The sequence below is a fragment of the Crocodylus siamensis genome, chromosome 3 (genome assembly GCF_052110815.1).
Source record: "Crocodylus siamensis isolate JL-2025a chromosome 3, ASM5211081v1, whole genome shotgun sequence".
NCBI lineage: Eukaryota > Metazoa > Chordata > Crocodylia > Crocodylidae > Crocodylus > Crocodylus siamensis.
In genome coordinates, this window is record NC_143397.1 from 136179352 (window position 1) to 136200806 (window position 21455).

General features: G+C 42.9%; 1 protein-coding gene across 1 annotated transcript in view; it reads left to right on the forward strand.

Annotated features, from left to right (window-relative positions):
- The first annotated feature begins 2762 nt into the window (after positions 1-2762).
- The window catches only part of VPS4B (vacuolar protein sorting 4 homolog B), a 41772-nt gene continuing 23079 nt past the window's right edge, over positions 2763-21455 (forward strand). The window contains exons 1-4 of the mRNA XM_090039297.1: positions 2763-2937; positions 9542-9653; positions 13963-14113; positions 15420-15487. Of these exons, the coding sequence (XP_089895423.1) occupies positions 2911-2937; positions 9542-9653; positions 13963-14113; positions 15420-15487 (358 nt within the window). The 5' untranslated portion in view covers positions 2763-2910. The remainder of the gene's footprint in view (positions 2938-9541; positions 9654-13962; positions 14114-15419; positions 15488-21455) is intronic.

The window sequence follows — 21455 nt, forward strand, 5'->3', positions numbered from 1 at the left end:
TTATAAAGCTCCCTGTATGCTTAAGGCACTCCATAAAAAAATTAGCAAGCCAAGGGGTTGTTGGCCTTGATATCACAAAGGTGGCCATTAAATTTACCTGAATCCAATACAACTTTGAATTTAAGATGACCCCCCCCACACCAATTATTAGATTCTAGATATGGATAATTATAAATTTGCTTCCGTTTTCTATGTCTAGAATCTAGTTATTGGAGGGTCCTTTTCATTCCTGCCACCATTATCACAGGGAGAGCAGCAGCTGAGGACCAGGCAGCTTGCCCTATACTCCTTGTCCTTCCTCTCCCCCTCCCCCCAGGTCTTCTCCCCACTGTCACTTCTCCCCCAGGCATTCTGGTACCTGCCCCCACCACTGCTCCCTCCCCCAAGTTACCTTTGTAGTTGCTCTAGACTTGTCTCTGCTGGGGGCACAAAGCACCCAGGCAGGCCAGGTAGTAGCAGTGACTCCAGATCCAGTCTCCAGCCTGAGCCAGGTCAGGGCCAGAGCTGCAGCAACTCCCCCAGCTAATCTGTGTGCCTCTTCCCTATGCTTCCTCCACTCTGTGCATTCCTTTCTCTATGCTCCCTTTGCACCGTGTGCCCCTTCCCCACGCTTCCCCTGTTCCGTGCACACCTTCCCTGCATCTCTTTCCCACGCCCCTTCCCTATGCTCCCCTTGTTTTGTGCTCTTCTCCCTGCACTCTTTCCCCACACTCCATAAGGCTCTTTCTCCATGCCTCTTTTCCCTTGCGTTTTTACTGTGCTCCTCTCGCTCTGCATGTCCCATCTCCCACTCTCCTTTTGCCTCCCTTTCCTCTGTGCTACCCTTGCACTGTGTGCCCCTTCCCCCTGCTCTATGCACCCCCTACCTGCCACATGAACCACCCTGGCCCCGTCTGCTTGCCAGGGCTGTACTTGAATCTAAGATGAAGGGGAGGGTTCCCCAGGATGAATGGAGAAAAACCTTTGTCTTAGATTCAAATACATACTGAATAATTAGGACAGTGTTTGAAAACAACTTATGTTTGCTTTTTTGTAAAATTAGATATTTGTTCCTTGTCAAACTTTGAAAAAACTATTAAAGCTACATGTTTGCATATTGGCTTCTATTCCTTCCAGAACACAAAACAACAGCAGGCTCTCTTTATGCCTGAAGAAGGGTGTTTGTGCTTGAAAGCTTGCAAAGAACAATTTCCCAACTATTTAGTAAGTCTAATAAAAGATATCACAACTACTGGAAGAATCTTGTCTCACTACTAATTTATGTTTGTGGGTTTTTTTTATCCCTGGAAGATTGTAGGAGGGGATTATGAATCAGTTGAACTGTTTCTGAAATAATTACTTGGTGGTAATGAAAGGAAGTATAGAAAAATGAGGGAGAAAAATGACCCTAGTTTAGTGTATAAATCTTAAGTATATCTAATGTTTTCATAAAACTGGTTTATATCCTGACACATGCTTAGTCACAACCTTATTACTCGATAACATGTTGTCTTAGTGTCATTACTGTTGCTGGGGTGACTGCTTATTTGGCAACTCATACATGAAACAGAATTAACCAAGAGCTGTTTTTGTACATGCGGGGTGAGGGGCATGCACACAGATCAGATTGTGTGAGGAATATAGGACCAGGCCAAGCAATTAAAAGAAGAAAGTCCCTGTTCGCCAATGTAACACACTCACTGATAACATAAAAAGAGAACTTTGTCCCAGAGGATTAGCACTCATCACTTGAAATCGGTATTAACTCGAATCATTGAAAAAGAATGGGGCATCTGCAGGTCGCACTTGGTTCTGACACAGGTCAGAGCTAAAGTTTTGCCTGAGCACCGTAAAATTCAGTCTGAGGATTGTAGTCCCTCAGTGCTTTCTTCACCTCCTTTGAAAGAGTTGGTTCTGACCATGTGGTTCCCAAAGTGCAGGACCCTAAGGTAGGGCTGGATTAATCCTTCAGTGGGCCTTAGGCGAACAAACTTGTGGGTCCTGGGCTGGTCAATATCCCTATCCCCACCCCAGTGCTGCTGCCTGTGGGGAGAGGGGCTTGAAGCCCCTGTTGCAGCAAGGTCAGTGGAGGGGAGGGGAAGAGAAGGGAAGGGAGGTGGATGGGGCAATCGCGCCACCGCTGCCGAGGGAGCCAGTCGTACCCCGCACAGCTCAAGGACCTGGACTGGTGCCTAGTTTGCCTATTCATTAATGTGGCCCTGCCCTGAAGCAGCTCCTCCATTAGATACCAGAAAACTTTGCTTTCCAGGGTGGCAGCTTGCGGAGGGCTAGGATTGTACCCAACGTCTTTCTCTTGGAGCACAGATCATAAGATCAAAGCAACCATGGGCACTTCGGTGTCTTTGTTTAGGGCGGATCCATGATGCTACACAACAGGGGACCGTGCCCTGCGGCTTGCCGGCCACTTCACAGCACACAGACACGTGACAGGCCTGGCTGTGGCGTTAGGATCCTCGTGCAGCCAAGGAAAAAGGCCACAGCAGTAGCTCTGGGGTGCAGGTCCCGTAGGTGCACGAAGATGCAAGTGGACCGACACATCCCTGTTGCTGGGAGGGGGAGGAGGGCAGTTTTGAGCAGCAGAAGCCAGGAAGGCCGGAGGCAGCCACGTGGGCAGCATCACGCCTCAGCACCCGCCTGGCTGGCCTCACCCGGCCTCGTTCTACGCTGGGGACACTGGGGAACATGCGCCACACCGGAACATGCCACTCTGCCCCCTCCTTAGGGCGAGGCTGTGTGACGTTAGTCGCACGCAGTCACGCAAGCGCCGGGCGGAAGCGGAAGTCGCTGACGCTCCTGGATGCGGAAGTAGTGCGGCGATCCGGGCTGGTAGCTAATACAGCGGGGGGGGCGCGCGGCGGCCCTTCCCCCACCGGCACCCTCCCCACCCCTCGCGCCTACCGCGGCGCCGCCATGGCAAGCACGAACTCCAACCTACAGGTACGGCCGGGCTGGGCTGGGCCTGGCCGAGCACCCCTCCGTCGGGGGGCGGGGGCAGCGGAGCGGGGCCGGCCAGGGGAGGGGAGCCGTTGGTGCCGCCCGGTCGATTCACGTCACGGCCCCGTGAATGCGGCTTCTTGTGGCGAGCGAGACCTGGGGGGGCTACACGAGGCCTGACGTCAGAGGCGGGTGGGAGGAGCTGAGAGTTTCCGGCCGGGGGGCACTTCGGAAGCCGAGTGGGTCAGAGGCCTCAGCTTCGGGAGGGCGCGGCGTAAGCGTGTGGGGGGACACTGCTGGCGGGAAGCAGGGGGATGGCTTCTGCATTAAAAAAAAATTTTTGGAAGGATGTTGTGAGGCGAGGTGATGAGTGGCTTAGCTGAGCAGCCTTAAGCTTGTTCCTGCTGGTTGCCTTCCCCTTCCGGCTGCCAGGCTTCTCTGCAAGGAGCCAGGCTTTGAAATAGGTGAGTTATTTGAAGATGAGTGTCACTCAGTTCCTTGGGAGGAGCACCTGGAGCCCAGGAAGGGAGACTGAGTCTGATGGGGGAGGGCCTTGAGTGCCGGAAAGGTTGAGAGGCACTGGCCCAATGTCACCAAAACAGCAGTTGTGGTACAGATGGGGACCCTCACTGCACTGGAATAGGTTCAGCTGTCTAATGGAGTTGGTAGAGTGATGGGCAAGAGCTTCTAGCGTATGAGAGATGCATGTGAGGTTTTTGTTTGCATCTGTAAGATCAAGCGTATTTGCTACACCGGTCTGATACCCAAGCCAAAATGGATTTAATATGGCTCTGTGTAGCGTTGGGTGAAGTTACAGGCAGGACTCCTTATGAGAGCCTCATAGGTAGCTTCCCACTGGTCAGCTTCCAGGACAAGGATCTCAGCTGCATACCAACTTTATGAAAATGAGGGCCCTAGCTTGCTTCTCTGGCCTTTGGCTAAGGGCCAGAGTCAACCCTAGGGGCGTGGGGGACCCAGGGCAAATCAGCCTGTGCAGGGCCCCCTTAACACTGCGTGGAGCTGTGGTAGCCCTGCAAAGTAGGGGGAGCGTCTCCATGCTTCTTCTGTGGCGCAGGGCTGAGCTGCCAGCCCCAGGCGGACCCTGTAGGAGGGGCCATGGCTGCTCTGCCCAGCTCTGCAGGGCCCTCCCAATGAGTAAGACCCAGGGCAGGTGCCCTGATTCACCATAGACAGCAGATGGCTCTGCTGAGGGCAAGCAAAATTGAGGGGGGTATCCAAGCCCCAAGTACCTGGGTTTGGGCCTGCACATAGGATGCGTGTCAATGGATTTGGAAGCATCTGAAGCCCCAGATTGAAATGTCCAGGGTGGAGGATACTTACTAGTAGCAGGGCCACATGGCTTTTGGCTAATTTGACCTGGAACACACATTTTGGAATTTTTTTTTATATATAAATAAAAAAATCTGTGAAAGGGGTTTGTAAGGTTTTTCTGGTTCTGGGCTGTTAAATGGTTTTCAGAAACAGCCAATCGTGTATTCTTTCAGTTCTGTATTGGCTTACTGCTCCTGGCAACTTCTCACTTGTTGGGGGTAAGGTTTAACAGCTGGTTTTCTTCTATGTGCCTGTACACTACACCATTGAAGATTAATTCTTTGTTTTTCATGGGACACAGCCTCATTTTTCCCTTCATGGCTACAGTCTTTCTTTTAAAATATATATTTTTTGGTTTCAGGTAGATTAAATGATGTTTTTGTTCCCAAGCCCTAAAGTCAAAACAAACTCAAACAATGAAAGAGTTTGTCTTGCTGCTTTTTCCTCTCTGCCGGTTACTGCTGTGTATCAGCTTTGTTTTGTCTGTGGCATCTGGGAGAGAGCTTATTTCTAGTTGCATGCACAAGGAGCTTTAAAGGAAAAGCCATGCTATTATGGTTGAAACTGATCAGCACAAACATATTGCTAGTATGTAACTTGCATGTGAAAAGTTGGGTGTAGGACAGATGAGGATGGCACCCCCAGGGTATTGTCCCAAACTAAGTGGGTGCTTTATACTTGTTTGTACAAATAAGGGAAAAAATAGTTGGTTAAAAATGTGAAAACCACTTGAGGTATTCTCTCCTTTGACCTTGGCTCCCTTTCCAGTATAACTGCAGCTCTTAAATAGCCCTGGGCGGGGAAAAAACCCATTTTATGCCACACTGATGTATGAAGGCCTTTTCCTGCTTACTTTTTGTACTAGGGATTTCAGTCCCTGCTTCCCCTGGCTTGTTTTATAGAATAATCTGTTGAGATACCAAGGCTCTGAAAACTAGAGCAGTAGTGAGTCTGTAAATGGTCAATAAGGTTGTTTTTGTGACTGGAAGTGTTGTCAGTCTGCAGTTCTGATAGACTACCAGCAAAAAGGTCTTTAAATGGGAGGAGGTTTGCAAGGAGCAGGTTTTTTTGCCTTTGAAAATCCCCCATTCTTTCAGAGTTGAAGAAAATGAGGTGAAAGGAAAAAAAGGCTCCAAAAGTTTTGGGGGGGAGGGGTTTGTGCACACAAACAATGCAAAGCTGTATTTATTTCATGCACTAAGCATGTTTTTGATAGCCAGAGAAGATGTTTTAAGTTACTAAGGTATAAGGTGCTTGAGGACGGCATGGGTTCCATATTCATTTTTGCAGTGGATGCTAGATTTCTATTAAATTTGGAGGCGCTGCACGAAATTCCAATAATAACAGCAGTTTACTTCAGAGAAGCGTTTTGTATGTCAGTTCTGTTTTACATAGTAGCAGCTACAGAAATACAGTAAAGGCATACTAACTTTTACAATATTTGTATAACATCTAATACAACAGAACCCTGATCTGCTTGGCATCTAGGTGCTATTGCCACACATGTGCAAATAAAATAGTTCTATATATATATTCAATTATAAATTAACAGAATAGCACGTTGTAATCGGATACCTGTTGTCTGCTGTCACCATCCTTCTTACTGTTGGTATCTGATTGATCAGGTGGTATGAACTTTTTGTTGCTGTATGCAATCATTGCTGATTTTTTTTTTCATTCATAAAAGGTTTTTCCTTTTTTCTTTTTTTTTAATGCTAGGAATTTATATATTTCAGAAAGCTGGAAAGAGTTGGCAAGATTTTTAACAAGGCTATTTCTGGTACCCTGCAAGAATATATTTTACATTAATTGTGTTCCATCAAATTACATTAAAAGAAAATAAGGTATTGAACCTGAAAGGATTTATGCGCTTAGCTCATTTTACCTCTTGTGATCCAGTTAATGTTAATGGCATCAGTTGTAGTATATACAGTAAAACATGCAAGTCTTAATAGTAATAAGGCCTGTAAAGGTTGTGCAGATTTACTGTTTTAGGACCCATAGTCTGTAAGCTGTTCAAGTAGTGTCGTTGTGGGGTCGGTGGAGATTGATATGCAGATTATGACACTGATCTCAGTGGGATTGTTTGTATGATTAAAGTTATTTATGCCTATTTGTGCAATCACCATTTCATTGATATTAAAGATACACAAGATCCTAAACTTCCTCCACGTGCAAAGGACAGCCTGTCTTCACATACTATTTATGCCAAACTAACACGCTTTCAACTCCACATTCTCTGTTCAATGCAACTTTTTCCCATTTGCCAATTCAAGGTGAGAAGGACTTACACAGTCACTTGTTGCACTGTCTCTTACTTCTGCATACTCTTGTAAGAATACAAAGGAACTGAAACACTGTACTGTTAAATAAAGGTGAAGTTGCAACAGTTTTATCCTTTTGTGCCTGGAGCAGACAGAGGTAACAGTTACATCATGCAAAGCTACTCATCCTCCATGCATGTGTTTTCATAAATACGTGGAGGTCAAATAGTTCGTTTAGTTCAGTGTTCTGCTGTATATGTATCCATAGAAATGCACTCCTCCATTTTTATTTTATTATAAAAATAATTAGCAAGTGAGATGAAGGAATCCCACCATTCAGTGCACATCTTACTGGAAGCATTTTACTGTACTGTAGGAGAAAAAAACAGTGTGTCAAGATTCCTTGTAACGTGCACACCAGAGCAATTCTGGTAGCATTAACTGCTGCTGCTTTTTCATTTCCTTGTTTGTAATAGCTTATCTACACAGATGTAATATTCTTTTTAAATGAGCATCAAAGAACTACTGCCTGACCTGGTGAACCCCATCATACAGCCCCTGGTATGGCCCCTGTGTCTTGATTTACCCCTCAGTGATGTCTGTTCCAGCCAGTCTGAGACCCATGCCTCGCACTGCGCTTGTCCCAGACCGGCTGGATTGGGTGCCATAACTGACACTGCATAGGCAACACATGTGATACATACTGCACCTTCTGGAGTGGGTGCTGCATACACTGGATCCAGCATGTGAGTTGTGGGAAAGGGGTTCTATGGGCACAATCCAGTCCAGGGACTGGCTCTAGGTTACGTGTCTGGCGTGTGGGTTGAAATAGCTTTGACAACCCTGGTTTAAAATAAACGTTTAGTTTTGCTTTTTAAAGTGGAGAAAAGCTAACACCTGTGGAATACCCTAAGAATACGGAGACAAGAAAATTGGACTTTCACCTTTTGCATATCTACACAGCATAAAAAAGTGCCATGTAGAAATGCATTAGAGAGCTTGTATACAGGAAGCAGAGAAGCCACATTAGTGCAGAACTTTGCCCAGATTAATTAGCCCCCCTAAGAAGCAGGATATAGTAGCCTGTGCAGAATGCCATGGTACAGCTATGAGGCACTGCCTACCTTTGCCATGCAGGCACCTTATGGCGCCCATTGCAGAATCATGCCCTTAAGTTGAAGCACCTGCTGTTGGACACTTGGGTATCTATGCACAGCAATACACTGTGCTGTATAGATGCAACATAAATAGCTGCTTAAAGGAGCTTATGACAGGATCATGAATTAAGCCTCAAATTATCAAAGGTACTTACTGAATTTACTCAGATCCAGGATAATGTGTTTTCCTGCAGTCAGCATGGCTGGGAAACCTCATCATAGGAAAGGAGGTGTTGCCTTAAGAACCAGGGGGTATTTGGTTCTCCCAAATGGAGAGAGCAAACAGCAGAATCAATATTGCCTTAAAGTATACTTCAGTTTTCTCCAAACAAGGACCTATTTATTCTCTCCAAATGAGGACTTTTTAATAAATCAATGGTATTGAGTACTATAAAGTATTAGGTCCAAACATGCATATAGATATAATCTTAGCAAACTAGTAATTGCATATTACCGTCCTAATAATGCATGACTTGAGAACTGTCCAGGTTCCTTGAAGAGAGGTCAGATGTTTTCAGTTCTCAGACATCATTAGGGTAAGGGAAAGAGAGAGAGAGAGGTGGAAGGAAAAAGGGGGTAATATTTATTGTCCTTTAGTCATGTAACTACCAATTAAGCCAGTTTTGTGTGTTTTATCAACAACTTATGTCTTCACTTTACTTCACTTTATTGTTGTTTTTCTCCTGTTCTTGGTACCAGGAGTCATCTGCTCCAGATATGGCTAGAGTGTGCCATAACAAATGCTTTTATTCATAACAAGCATTTTTATCATCAAACTCTTGCAGAAAAACGAGCTGCATCAGACCCTTTTCTCTGTAAAGCAGGTTTCTTAACAATATAGCCTGTGGTGTGTGGTAGCTCTGTGAATGCACTCTACCCCACTTATATCAAGGCAGCTGGGCCTTGTAGGTCTAAGGGACCATTTCAGTCGTGTCAAGTCTGAAGAAGCTGTACCATTTCTACAGGGGGAATTAGGAAGACTTGCCTATGTGACAAGGAGGGGACAAGCACAGGCATAGGGTAAGGGGGTCAGGCAAGGAGAACATCAGGCTCTGGGGGCACCACACTACTTCCACCCACTGGGATCGGTTACTGCACTATCTAGCAAGCAGGGCCACAAACTATGGGCTCCCCACAGGCTGAATGACACAACAGCAGGGGCTGGATTTGGTCCAGGAACTGGGGATTGTCACCCCATATCTAGTGTAATTATTACAAAAACATATTTAGACTTGGTTATATGATGTAGTTAAAATCTAAACATTCTGACCTGTCTTGTCCACCTGTTACCTGCAGCTTGGGGGAGGGGTTCCTTTAATACTTTTTTTCTACATGGTATATCAAAGAATTTATTCAGTTCGGTGCACAATCATTTCAGTCAGTCTTCAGTAAAACTGTGTAGCTTTTGTCGTTTCACAAGCTTAATATGTCTACTAATAATTATTCTTCCCATGCCATTTTGGATAATTTGTTTTTCATTTAAATAAAAATGAGTATAGATAGTCTTTGAATGGGACCGATGGGTGCTGCGTAAATTCATCTATACTTAGTTCAACATGTCCTTAAATAGTAAGTCTCATCACAAAATGGAACTAACCTCAGCTTCTGGAAAAATGAAGTTACATATGATAATCTCCAAATTGTTATAATGTGAATGCCATGTTCAGGTCTGTGCATGTCACAGATCAAAAGTAATGTGTGATCATGTGCCTTGCATTCTTTTATGTGGCAGATGTTCATATTGGAAAGACCATGCATCAATAGTCATTTGGAACAGCAGCTTAAATTCTCACTCTGATCCTGCAGTGCACTTGCATAATAATGTCATTTTAATAATGTCACTTTGTTTTATAGAAAGCAATAGACCTTGCTAGCAAGGCAGCACAAGAAGACAAAGCAGGAAACTACGAGGAAGCATTCCACTTGTACCAGCATGCTGTGCAGTATTTTCTCCACGTGGTTAAATGTAAGATTTAATCTTGTAGCCATTTATTTAACTACAGTTTTGTTTGTTTGTCTGTTTGTTTTTTAAAGTCAGACCATGTAACAAATAACAGCGGTCTACATGGTAGAAAATGTTCACCATGTTAAAAATTATAATGTGTTTTACTGAGATCTACTAAGTCTCTTCTGCTAATAGTTGGCAATCTTTTCAGATTTGGAGCCAGAGTGACCCAGCTTGGGTCAGACATGGGTGGGTGCTAGGACCTTGCTGCTGCTGCTGCTTCTTTCTGCAGCAGTATGGGGAGAGTGACCACCACCAGAACCCCCTTCACTATCAAAGTTTTATGTCCGTAGGTTCCACATTAAATGGTTCCATTGACCAGATCCAGCCTATAGGCCATTGGTTGCTAACTTCTCTTATACCATCTATAGCAGGGGTAGGCAATTTTTTTTGGCCAGAGTGCCGAAAAACACCACAATGCCTACCTCAGAATGTGCCGGAGTGCCGGCATGGGAGGAAAAACAAAATGAGGGCAAGGGGTACATGGCAGGATGCCCTGCTTGTGCCCCTTGCCCTCCACCCAAAGCCCCTGCCCCACAGCCTGGATTCTGTGGCTGCCAGCAACTACCCCAGCTCTGGGTAGCTGCTAGAGCCTGGGCTGCTCCCAGCAGGGCTTGCAGCATCCCAGCTGCCTGCTGGGAGCAGCCTGGGATCCCCGCTGGCAGCAGCTCCCCAGAGCTGGGTCCAGCTGCAGCTGGGAGGCTCCAAAGAGCTGCACCAGGTTTCGGCATCAGCTCCGCACTGGTGCGTGCAGGTGTGCCTTAGAGCAGGCAGTGAGGGAGGGGCCTGAGGCAGCATGGCCCTGGTCTCTTCCCCTGCTCCCAGCACAGAGATGAGCCTGGCACAGCTGTTTGTAGCCAGCCCGGGCTGTGGCCGGCTGCAGCAAGCCGTGGGCAGAGTGCAAACAGCTGTGCCAGTCTCATCACCTCTGCTGGGAGCAGGGAAGAGACCAGGGCTGCGCTGCCTCAGGCCCCTCCCTCGCTGCCTGATCTGAGGCGCACCTGCATGCGCTGGTGCGGAGCTGATGCCGGAGCCCGGTGCAGCTCTTTGCAGCCTCCCTCTGTAGCTGGACCCAGCTCTGGGGAGCTGCTGCCTGCCGGGATCCCGAGCTGCTCCCAGCAGGCAGCTGGGATGCTGCAAGCCCTGCTGGGAGCAGCCTGGGCTCCATCGCTGGCAGCAGCTACCCAGGCTGGTTGCAGCGTGCCAAGCAAAACGGCCTCACATGCCACACTCGGCACGGGGAGGCGGTTACAGACCTCTGATTTATAGAAAGAAAGAGTTAGGCTTGTTAGTCTGAAGTCAGGCAGAGGGCATGGTGACATCTTAGAGATCAACTAGTTCAGAAATATATATGCTTTCATAGGCAACCACCTAGTTTGTCTATGAATGACTTGCCACAGTGAGGAGAGTGGACAGGTAGAGCTATACTTTTGTAGTTAGCAAAAACCATGTGATAGCAGGCAAACCAGACTGGAAAGCTATCATCTTTTCTTTGTGATCAAACAAACTTGTTCCTCTTTTTTGAGTCTTTCCACCAGAAATTTCTGCTGTTGCATAAAATACAAGTTGCTTATCCTTATATTTCAGATCATGTACAGTCTAGCTGAATATTTATAGCGCTTATTTGTCTTGAATTTTTTTCTTCTCGTTAGGTTTGTTTATTTTTTTACAGCTCAGTTAAGCCCTTCTTCCAATTTTGTCTTTTTGCTTCCTCCTGTGTTCTTTTACTCTTGTATCCCTCTCCCTACATCTTAAGAAAATCTATTTTAAGGTGGGATTTTAATTGCAGTCCGTCTGATCTAGAAATGCTATTATTCAGCCAATAATTTAGAGCATCTTTTTTTTTTCTTCACTCTCAGCAATTTGTATCTTTGGTTACCCCATGGCCCTGTCTGCCCTATCATTTAATTATCTGTATTACATACCCAAGTTAGTTGCTTTTTATCAGCCTTCCATGCTTTGGGGACTTGGATAGGAATGTGCACATGGAGCATCTTATACAGTCGATAAAGTCTTCCTGTCCTGCCTATAAGGTGTGTAGAAGTAACAAAATTGCTCTTACCTTGGATCCATTGTTTTGCATCTACTCCGGAAAACTAGTATACGACTGTTCCTTCACCTCTAAAGCCCTTACCTGTGGAATACCACAAGGCTTAGTCAGTTGCCTTGATATTATTCAGCATCTGTGTAAAGATTTTAGGATTTGTTGTAGGAAAATTTGGCCTTATTGACAATACACAATAGAATGTCTCATGCTTTCCTACTATGAACAGTAGCATCACCCTTATTTCCTGGGTGAAAGTAGCATTTGGATAACAGAACATTCTGCCAAAACTAAAACAACCGAAGTAAAGTGGAAATGATTTTAGCAGGATTAAGGGAAAATTGAAGAACAGGCTTCATCTAAACTATTCCCTGTGTCCTCATGTTTTGTCTGTAACCTTGGCATCTTGATACTGATGTTGCTGGCTGATCAAGTTGCAGTGACATCACAAAATTAGTCAAAAAACTTGATCCATGGAGATTAGAGGCACAAGTTTTATTGAAACTCAAAAGTGGGAGTGAAGACTCACTTCTTGAAAATGCTCCACTTGGTAAAACCAATAGTACCACCATATTTTTGTCAAATGAGCCTGCTGTCCTGAATCTCTCTTCCTGTAAGTAGCTCTGCGTGCATTAGAGCCCAGTACTGAGTTTATCTTTAACTTGCTTGGTTGCTTGTTTATTTACTTACTCCTACAGGGTAGGGAGAAAGAAATAGCTGAGTGGTGTTTAGTGTCATGAGCAGGAATCCTGATTTTCTGTTTAAAAATCCCAAATTCTCTGATTTAAAAAACAAACAAACCCAAATCTGCATTTTTCCTCTATTTTTAAATTAAACACCGCTGTCTATATAGGTATCAGTTGAACATAATATTTTGTTGATCTATTTACAGTGTTAAAGCAGTTTGGAAGCCTAACAGTGCCTCAGTCATAATAAAATAAATTCTAAATACATTATATATTTTGGCATTTAATTTTGTTGTTTTATCATAGAAAATCAGAGCCACCGCTGCCCTCTTCACTCACCAAGATGTGACTTCAGGTGTGGCTGTTCTTTCCGCTGCTTTGTGGCACTGAGCAGCCGTGATATACCAGTGCCCTTCCCCTGTTGTTGCCCCTCATCCAACCTGCAGCCCTCCTCCCTGCAGCCCTGCTGGTACCCCTCATTCCTGATCCAGTGTCCCCTACCCCTCACTCCTAACTCTCAGCCCCCTAGTCCAGCCAGTGTTCCTCATTCCCAATCTGTAGTCCCCTGTCCCCACTGGTTGGTGCCCCTCACTCCCAATCCCATGGCCCTGCTGGTGCCCCTCACTCTGAACCCCCAGTGCTGCCGGTACCCCTCACTTCCAATGCACAGCCCCCTGGCCCTGCCAGTGCCCCTGACTCCTGACCCACAGTCTGCCCCCCTGAATCCTGCTGCTGCCCCTTACTCCTGACCTGCTGCCCCCCACTGCCAATAGGTGACCTGTGGGGTAGGGGGTGTGTGGCCATAGGTGACCCATTGCTGAGGTGGGGAGGGCATATGGCCTCTTCCCTCCCTCTCCCCCTGTGAATTTCTGTACCTATAGTAGGGCTTGGGGCTGCAGCCTGGCCAGACTAGCTCCAGCAGGAGCCACCTCCATAGCCTAGCAAATGGGACCTAGGGCAGGAGAGACCCCTGCACTGCTTTGGCCACTGAGGTGAGGTTCCTCCTGCCTTCCCGGTAGCAGTGGGGGGCACAACTCTGCACTGCAACTGCACCTCACCTCAGTGGCCATGGAGGTGTGGCATTCCCTCTACTCCAGGTCTTGCCTGCTGCGCTGCAGAGGTGGCTACTGCTTGCAGCCAAGCTGCAGCCCTGTGCCCGCTGAGAGTGCAGAAAACTGGGGGGGCATGTGGCCCCCTGCTCATTGCCAAGAGAATGCTGGAACTCTCCCAGCCTGCACATGGAAACCTGCAGTTTCCAAATCCATGTTTTGCCACATCTTTCTGTGGCAAATGGAAAACCTGGATCACTAGTCATGAGTAGGAACTGTGCAAGTATCTAAATGTCTCCTACCATTTTAGTAAGTAGGACATAACGGTATTTATTTGGGATGGAGGTTTTAAGTCACCCTTGAGATTGGGGAAACTACTTCATGACAGTTATCTTAAAAAAATCAACTGAATAGTACTGAAACAGAATTATTTATGTCTTCTGATTGATTTTTATGCTTTTTGACTGACATTTGACCATCCATTTTTATAGATGAAGCACAAGGTGATAAAGCAAAGCAGAGTATCAGAGCAAAATGTACAGAATATCTGGACAGAGCAGAAAAACTGAAGGAGTATCTGAAAAAGAAAGAGAAAGCTGCACCAAAACCAGTGAAAGAGTCTGGTCCAACTGATGATAAAGGGTATGTTTTAGGAAAAGATAAAGCAAAATACTTGTACTTTTCAAGTTCCAACATTAACTGATGCTGACATTAACCATGTGAGAGAGAATTTTTAAAAAATTGCTTGTGAAATGTATCAATGGGAAATGCCAAAAAAACAGAAGTACAGTAGTTAATCAGACAACAAAGAGCATGCTTAGTACTGGTGTTTCAAGCTTTCCTGTGCTGCTTTACCAATATACTTAAACCTTTACCTAGAAGAATGACTTAAAAGAATAAGTTATTTCAGATTGATTTAATCTTAGTGTGTTTCTAATCTTTCTATTAAGTAACAGTAGTTGTGTCCTGTGTGAGTTCTTACCCACTCTAAAATACTTAGCAGGTTTCTGAGGTCATAAATTGAGACCAGAGTTGAATAGGTGATTCAAGAGAACAAAGCTTAGTCTCATCTACTCATTTCTCCATTCATCCAGCCCAACTATGTGTCAGTGTTGTACTGGATTTCTTATTTCTATTTTAAGTTGCAATGAAGACATAATACAAAGTGAGTTGTAAGGAAACTGTCCTAGCTTGTGGCTTGTCATCCATCTGAATGGGTAATTTAAATTATTAATTGAATTCAGTATGAATCTTGGAAACGATCAGATGTGAAAATTGGTTCCTCTTTTACCTTCCCTGCGTTAGTGTTCACGGTTCAGTATTTTTCCTACAAGTCAACTACTTCCTAGGAATATAGTGCAGTGGAGAGAATGGAAAAAATGTTGTATGCTTGTTTTCAGTACTTAAAAGAAAAATGTGAGTTGTGAGAGTGATAAGAGAGAACTTTTTTCTGCGTCTTTGAATGCATTCACATCATCCATTAAGTTCATTTATTTTGCCTTTTTAGTGAATTAGCTGATCCCTGAAACTCTTAATATAGATATACTAGAGTTATTCTTAACAAGTAGTGGTCAGTAAGGTTTGTTTGTCTGCTTGTACTGATTTTTAGGGTTGCAAGATACACTACACTCTGCCAGCTTAAAATGGTTTTATAAAGGTGAATGATAACACAGTGAAAGATCTGGCATTCCCACTACGGAACCTCTTTGCCAGCCAATAATTCCTTCCACATCAGCTTTTAGGTCCTTTTTGTTTCTGCTAGTCAGGCAGATGAACAGAGCCTGTAATGTTTTATGAGCTATACAGGAAAATGCAGCTGTCTGAATTCTCCTACCAAATTTATTGTTGCTTTGAGCTAGACTTCTTTTCTATTTACTAACATTTTGCTTGTCTTCTGGACTTAGTCTTTCATTTTCATTGAACATGTTGTTATTTGTGTCTGAATTAGGAATGAAAGTGATGGGGAAGGAGAAACAGGTGATCCTGAAAAAAAGAAGCTACAGAACCAGCTTCAAGGTAGCTTTGAGACTAACTTAACTTTCTAAATTAATCATATTATCATGTGATCTGTTGAATAACTGTCAGAATTGTTAATTTTGTCTGCAAATGGATTTGACCCTGTCTGCCTCCTGGCTATAGAAACCTGTTCTTTGTGAAAATATGAATTTATTATATACAATATAACAGAATGCTTAATTTCTGTCTGCCTCTATCTCCAATGTAAAATGCTGCAAACTATTCTTTGTGCCTGCAGCCAAAGATGTGGATTTTCCAGAAAATTTTGAATTTTGAAATTTTCTAATGCCTTAAATAGAGCATCGTCTGATTTAGCATGTTTATTTGACTTATATTTAGTAAACACAACTAAAAAAGTACCCCATGTTAATTTTGTGTTCCAATAACCACAAGTATTTGAACTGAAACATTTGATTAGGGAAAAAAAATTAAATACAGCACACTTAGTGTGGTTTAAAAGTCATAGTTAAACAAATTCAAAGCTTTATTTGGGATAAAATTATTGGAATACTTGTAAAAGTGTGAAAACAGTACACAGTAGTATGTACTTCCCTTCAGGTTTTTTTCTTAAACAAACAATGGAAGGCACTGAAAACTGTTGACGCTCATTTTAGCGCACCCAAAAAACTGCACGTAATGCCATGGTTGTCCGCACATCTATTTCAGCCGAGTTTAACTTTCTTTCACTGAAGTCATTGCGGCACCTACTTCACTTGCCCTACTTATTAGTTCCATTTCAAAATTGGATTGAGGCAAATCTACTTGAACGACATATTCTTTCACTAAAGGATGGTTTTACCAATGAGTCTATGGGCAAGGGCAGCTTATCATGCTGCATCTTCTTCACTAATTGTGCTTCTGAATGATTCTCCAGAAGCTAGAGATTTTGAGAAATAGAAACAAACTTAGTGGTGTGCTCATTTGTTAATCTATCCCTCATTTTTGTCTCGATTGACCTGAAAGCCTAGTTCTGTTCACAAGAAGCTGATGTTGGTGGAATGCTTAGGATCCTTAGAGCAATCCTGGACAACAGTTGGTGGGTGTTACAGTAGCCCTTCTACCATGTGAGAGAATATCTCTGCTGCCTGCCAAATTGTGTTTGCTCCAAAGCTTTTCCTTTGCGTGGTACTCAGCAATGTCTGTTATTACGGCTGTTTCATCAGTGTTGGGGACATTCTTCGCTACTTCCATAATTGTATCGAGAGCAGTAGATAATTCATCTTCTGTTAAATGTTGCCCTTTGTGTTGAGGATCCAAATTTGCTGCCAGATGAACTGAACGAGAGAGAAATTCAGATCTCTTAGTAAATATTTTGTTTTACTTCTTTTTTGGATAGAGGTGAATAAGGAAAAGCTCAATTAAATTTTCCTTCAGTTGTCTGAATATCTCTGGAATATTTGAAAGACTTGGTGTATATCCTTTAAGTTTCTTCATAGCTGCTGAAAGTGGTAGTAGTAAATTGAATGCTCCTTGAACTCGAACGCAGACAACATTGTTGAGAATCCGTTTCTGAATCTTCATGGGAATAATCTGGGATCCTGTGTCATCTATTGAAGCATACTGCAAGTACAGCAAGCTATGTAAACACTTTGTAGCCAAGCCCCATCTAGTTTCTCCTGGCAATAAAAGTGTACTTTCCTTTCCCTGCTTCTCTTTCTGTAATTTCTTCCAAGTCTAATTGGCAACGTGATGATTATTGAATATCTTCACAATCACTTTGCAGTTTGCCAATATTGTCTTCAATGTATTCACACTTACTATGTCCTTTGCTAGAAGATTCAATCCATGAGCAAGACAGCCAAATATAGGCAGTTCTCGACTTACAGTGTTTCAAGTTAGAACGTTTTGCACTTACAACGTGTATAAATTGACACCCTGTTTCAACTTTATGACATCAGTTTCAACTTGGAATGCTTGATCTGATGCGATGCTGCGCCAGCGAACAAATTCGCTGTGTTGCTCATCTCCTTGGAGAACATCTGTCTAAACTTGCTTGGACATTTTCTTTAAGAAAGCAGACAAGACTCCAGAAAAACTTGCAGCCAAGACTCTTGAGAAGACTCCAGCAAAGAGCCCTTCAAAAAGTCCAGCAAAGTCACCTCAAAGAAGGCCTTCCAAATCAATATGATTGCTTTTTACGATTATAAATACTTTAATGTAACTATATTACTCATCTATAACTGGTCGATACAAAATTCTAGGGTATTTTTGGTGAAAATAGGGTATCAGGCCTTGATTCAGGAACCAGTCCCCCATTTATAACATTTTTTTCCTATGAGAAAAGTGGTTCTGAGTTGCAGCGTTTTGACTTAAGATGCAGTTTTCAGGAACCAGTTGGGTCGTAAGTCCAAGGACTGCCTGTACTATTAAATGAGGATACTTTGCCTACACTTTCAATCTCTTCACCTAGTAATTTGGCTATGTATCCACCTGTATGATGAGACGATTTGGTAGCAGTTGCTTTCAGGAATATTGGTTCAGGTGTTGCTAACATAAAGTTCAGTAAAAGATTTCCTTGTATTTATCATTATCAGTCCATCCATCTGATATGAGTCAATGATTCTGCTTGACCAATCCTTTGAATAGCCTTTGTTTGAACTCTGTCATACTCTCTATTTAAGAGAGAAGGTGATAAGTGATAATGTGACGATAACTTACACGATGGGGGAATTAGTTTGTAGTGTTCCTTCCAGTATCGATTTTTAGTTATGGAAAGAGGTGTACCACTTCCACATATAGCTCAAGCTAATGTCTCATCTGCTTTTTCTTGATCTTCTTTTGGCGCTTTGTTCACAAAGCTTGATAAAAAGCTTGACTGTCTTGAACAGCTACTCATGATGGATTGCATGTTTGGTGACAGTGATCTTGAAAGAGAGAATCCTGCTTTTTCTTCTCCCGGACTGAGCAGCTCAACATTTTCATTTTCTAGTTTCGCAAATCTGCTGTTTCACTTGAGTTACCAAGTTCCTGCAACAAAAGGTGGGAAAGATTTTTATTTCAGCCTATTCTAGTCTGGCCTCATCTGCTAGAAGGAGCAGGAGAAGCATCAGGGAGCTAGCTTCCCTCCTCCCTGCCAGAAAGAACACTCTGCTGCTCAACTTGCTGCTCAATTGCATTGGGACTGCGGAGCCAAAGGGAAGTATAGCCTGGTTTCTGCCATTGGCTGAGGACTAAGCTCACTTTGCTGGGTTGAAATAGTTAACTATTTATCTATTATGTAATTTTAAAAATATGTATTGTTAAGCCTAAGCTACTTTGGGTGCTTAGCACAAGCAGGAAACTGGATACAAATATTTTAAATAAATAAATAATACTCCAGGGTTGTATTAACAACTTTTAAAATTATAATGTTTTAAAACAATATAGATGTTAATCTATACTCTGTGTTGTTTAACATATTAATTTGTTTACTTGCATAGGATTCCTGAAGTAGGCTTTTCTCAAATGATGTTGTCCCACCACTTGGTTATATTAGATTTTTGTATATGGCTTGTACTCTTTCAAGACATTTTCTACATGTTATTAAATGCTTCTTTATTCTTGTTGCATTGTTAGCATACTTCTGCCTGCAGTATTTACATCTACCAACTTTCTTCCTTCCTTTAGTGGCTTGAACTTCACTATAATTGTACCACAAACTAGATTTTTTTTTTTGGTTAGTCATTATTATGACTACTTCAAACCGAAATCACTAAAAAAAACCTAACAGATCTTATGCAAATGGTTCCAAATTCCCCAACTCAAGAAAAGAAATGAGACACTGTTCTGTGTGTTTGCTGAATTGAAATTGAAACAAAAATTAAGCAGTTTTAGGTTTCACTTGCAGTCTAAGATGATATAAGAATTTTAGCTTTGGTTTTGATTTGACCTGCACAGCCAATTAGGTGAATTCATAACTTGATTTTTGGTTTGGATTATTACGTGAGTGTATTTACTCTCCTGTTTACAAATCAGTAAAACATGTATGTACTCTCTCTCAAACTTCCTAGGGATAATCACCTGAAAAATATTAATTACAACTTTGAAACGGCCAAGCTTGCCTAATTATGGTATTGGTATCCATTCATTGTTATTATTGAATTTTATGAAACACTGAATTTTTAGAAACTGGACATTTCCAACAGAAAAACAAAGGACTGGAAAATTTTCCGCCTCACATCTCGGTCTGCAGCAATCCTTTGCTGCAGGGAAGCAGGTTTCTTGAGGCTCTGTTATGACCAGATGTAGCAAGTGAATGTTCTAGTGCAGGAACATTTTTACCAGCACCATATTGCATTGTGGTACAAAGGGATATCACTTCAGTTTTTGTTTAGGCATAATCTTGTCTTTTCCTCCCTTGTTCAGATTTCCAACGCTATGCTTCAACTTCTCCACATAGAAGTGTTTTTATTTGGCTTTATAAGGTTTTGTGTGGTTTTCTTTCCACCTAATTTCTTCTTTCCCATTTAATTTTGCTAGCATAATTACACTTTCCTCTGTTGATAAATCCAAACAATTTCTAAATATTGACTGTAAGACAAGTGGTTGTAGTGAATAGGGATTTCTCATCTCTGTAGTGATTGTCTTTTGTCTGAGCTGATTTATTTTGCATTTTTTAAGTTGATTTCAAACACAGTAAAGCCAGTAATACAAAAAAACCCAGCAAGGAGTAGAGTTTTTACCATTGTGTACAAAAAAAAAATTGGTTTTTGTTGTCCTAACTTCTTTTTTTTTAAACTGATTTGGAGAGTTTCAGTTGACTTTTGTAGTACTGAGGGGCTTGGAAATTTGGCATTTTATTACATGATCCTTGCTTTCACTTCAGTATTCAGATTTTCATAACCAGCGCATTATCACTTGGCTGCAGCTGGGTTGTAATGCTCTTTAGCTTTTATTAGCATGTAAAGTAGTCACTCAGTTTTAATAACAGTCTGCCAAAGGAACTCCTTTGTGTTCATTTTAGTGGCATGTGTTTCCATAGTAACTTAAGTCTATGCATAAATGGCCAGTTGCAAAATCAGAACAAATCTTTGCAGTCGAACATCAGTAGTACAGTTTGAAATCTCTTTGGGCCTAGGACAAATGCCTGGTTCATTCTGACATTAGAGTATCAAAAAATAACGTGATTTTGCTGGCTAATAACTGTTTTGTAGTCTTGCACTGCAGTTCTGCAGGTTGACATGAGTGAGTTACCACGAAGGATTTAGCCCAAATGTATCAATGAAGACTGTGATCCTTTCTGTGGCTCTCTCACAGTGATGATCAAGTCAGGACCAGCGGGATTATTTGCCAAGCGACTTACTGAATCCTGTAAAACTGATCCTTCCATCTTCACCAGCACTTTAAAGAACTAAGGATTACCCCTACAATAAAAAGGCATAAAGTTTAAAATGCTTTCAGTATTTAGTTGTAAGTGGAGCAGTCTAGTACAAACTTCATTTGACTTTGCTGACTGGCTAGCTGGTCCATTTCTATCACTTCTCTCTGCTGCTGTAGAGAAGCAGCAGCTAAGAAAGTTCTAAGCACCCCAGTTCGTTAGAAGGACATATACAACTGTAGGATGACAGATGAGGAAGGGTGGGTGCCTGGACCCAGTTCCCAACCTTGATTAGGAAATACGGATGAAAATTTCTTATAATAGTCCTTCAGAGATGGTCCTAACGGTTCTCATACTAACTGTCTTTTCTTGCTATTTAGTTATGTTCTGGTAGTGAGAATTGTGACCCTAGAAATTCCTGCAGTAAGCAGGAGCTTTCAGGCTGCGCCCTTATGGAGCAGATAGAGATGCCAGTTTGCCTGGCTACCACTTTCCCCCTTGTATAACTTTTTGAGAGATCCTTTTCAGTTTTAGAAATGGCTCAATGTGTTTGCTTGCTCGCTTTTTTTCTTAGACTGAGATTTGTCTTGTTTTTCAGCAAATGGGAAGTACTGCTTCTCAGCCTTATTTTGTGTAAGGTTGTCAGTAGCAGTGAACAGTTACTTATGCTGA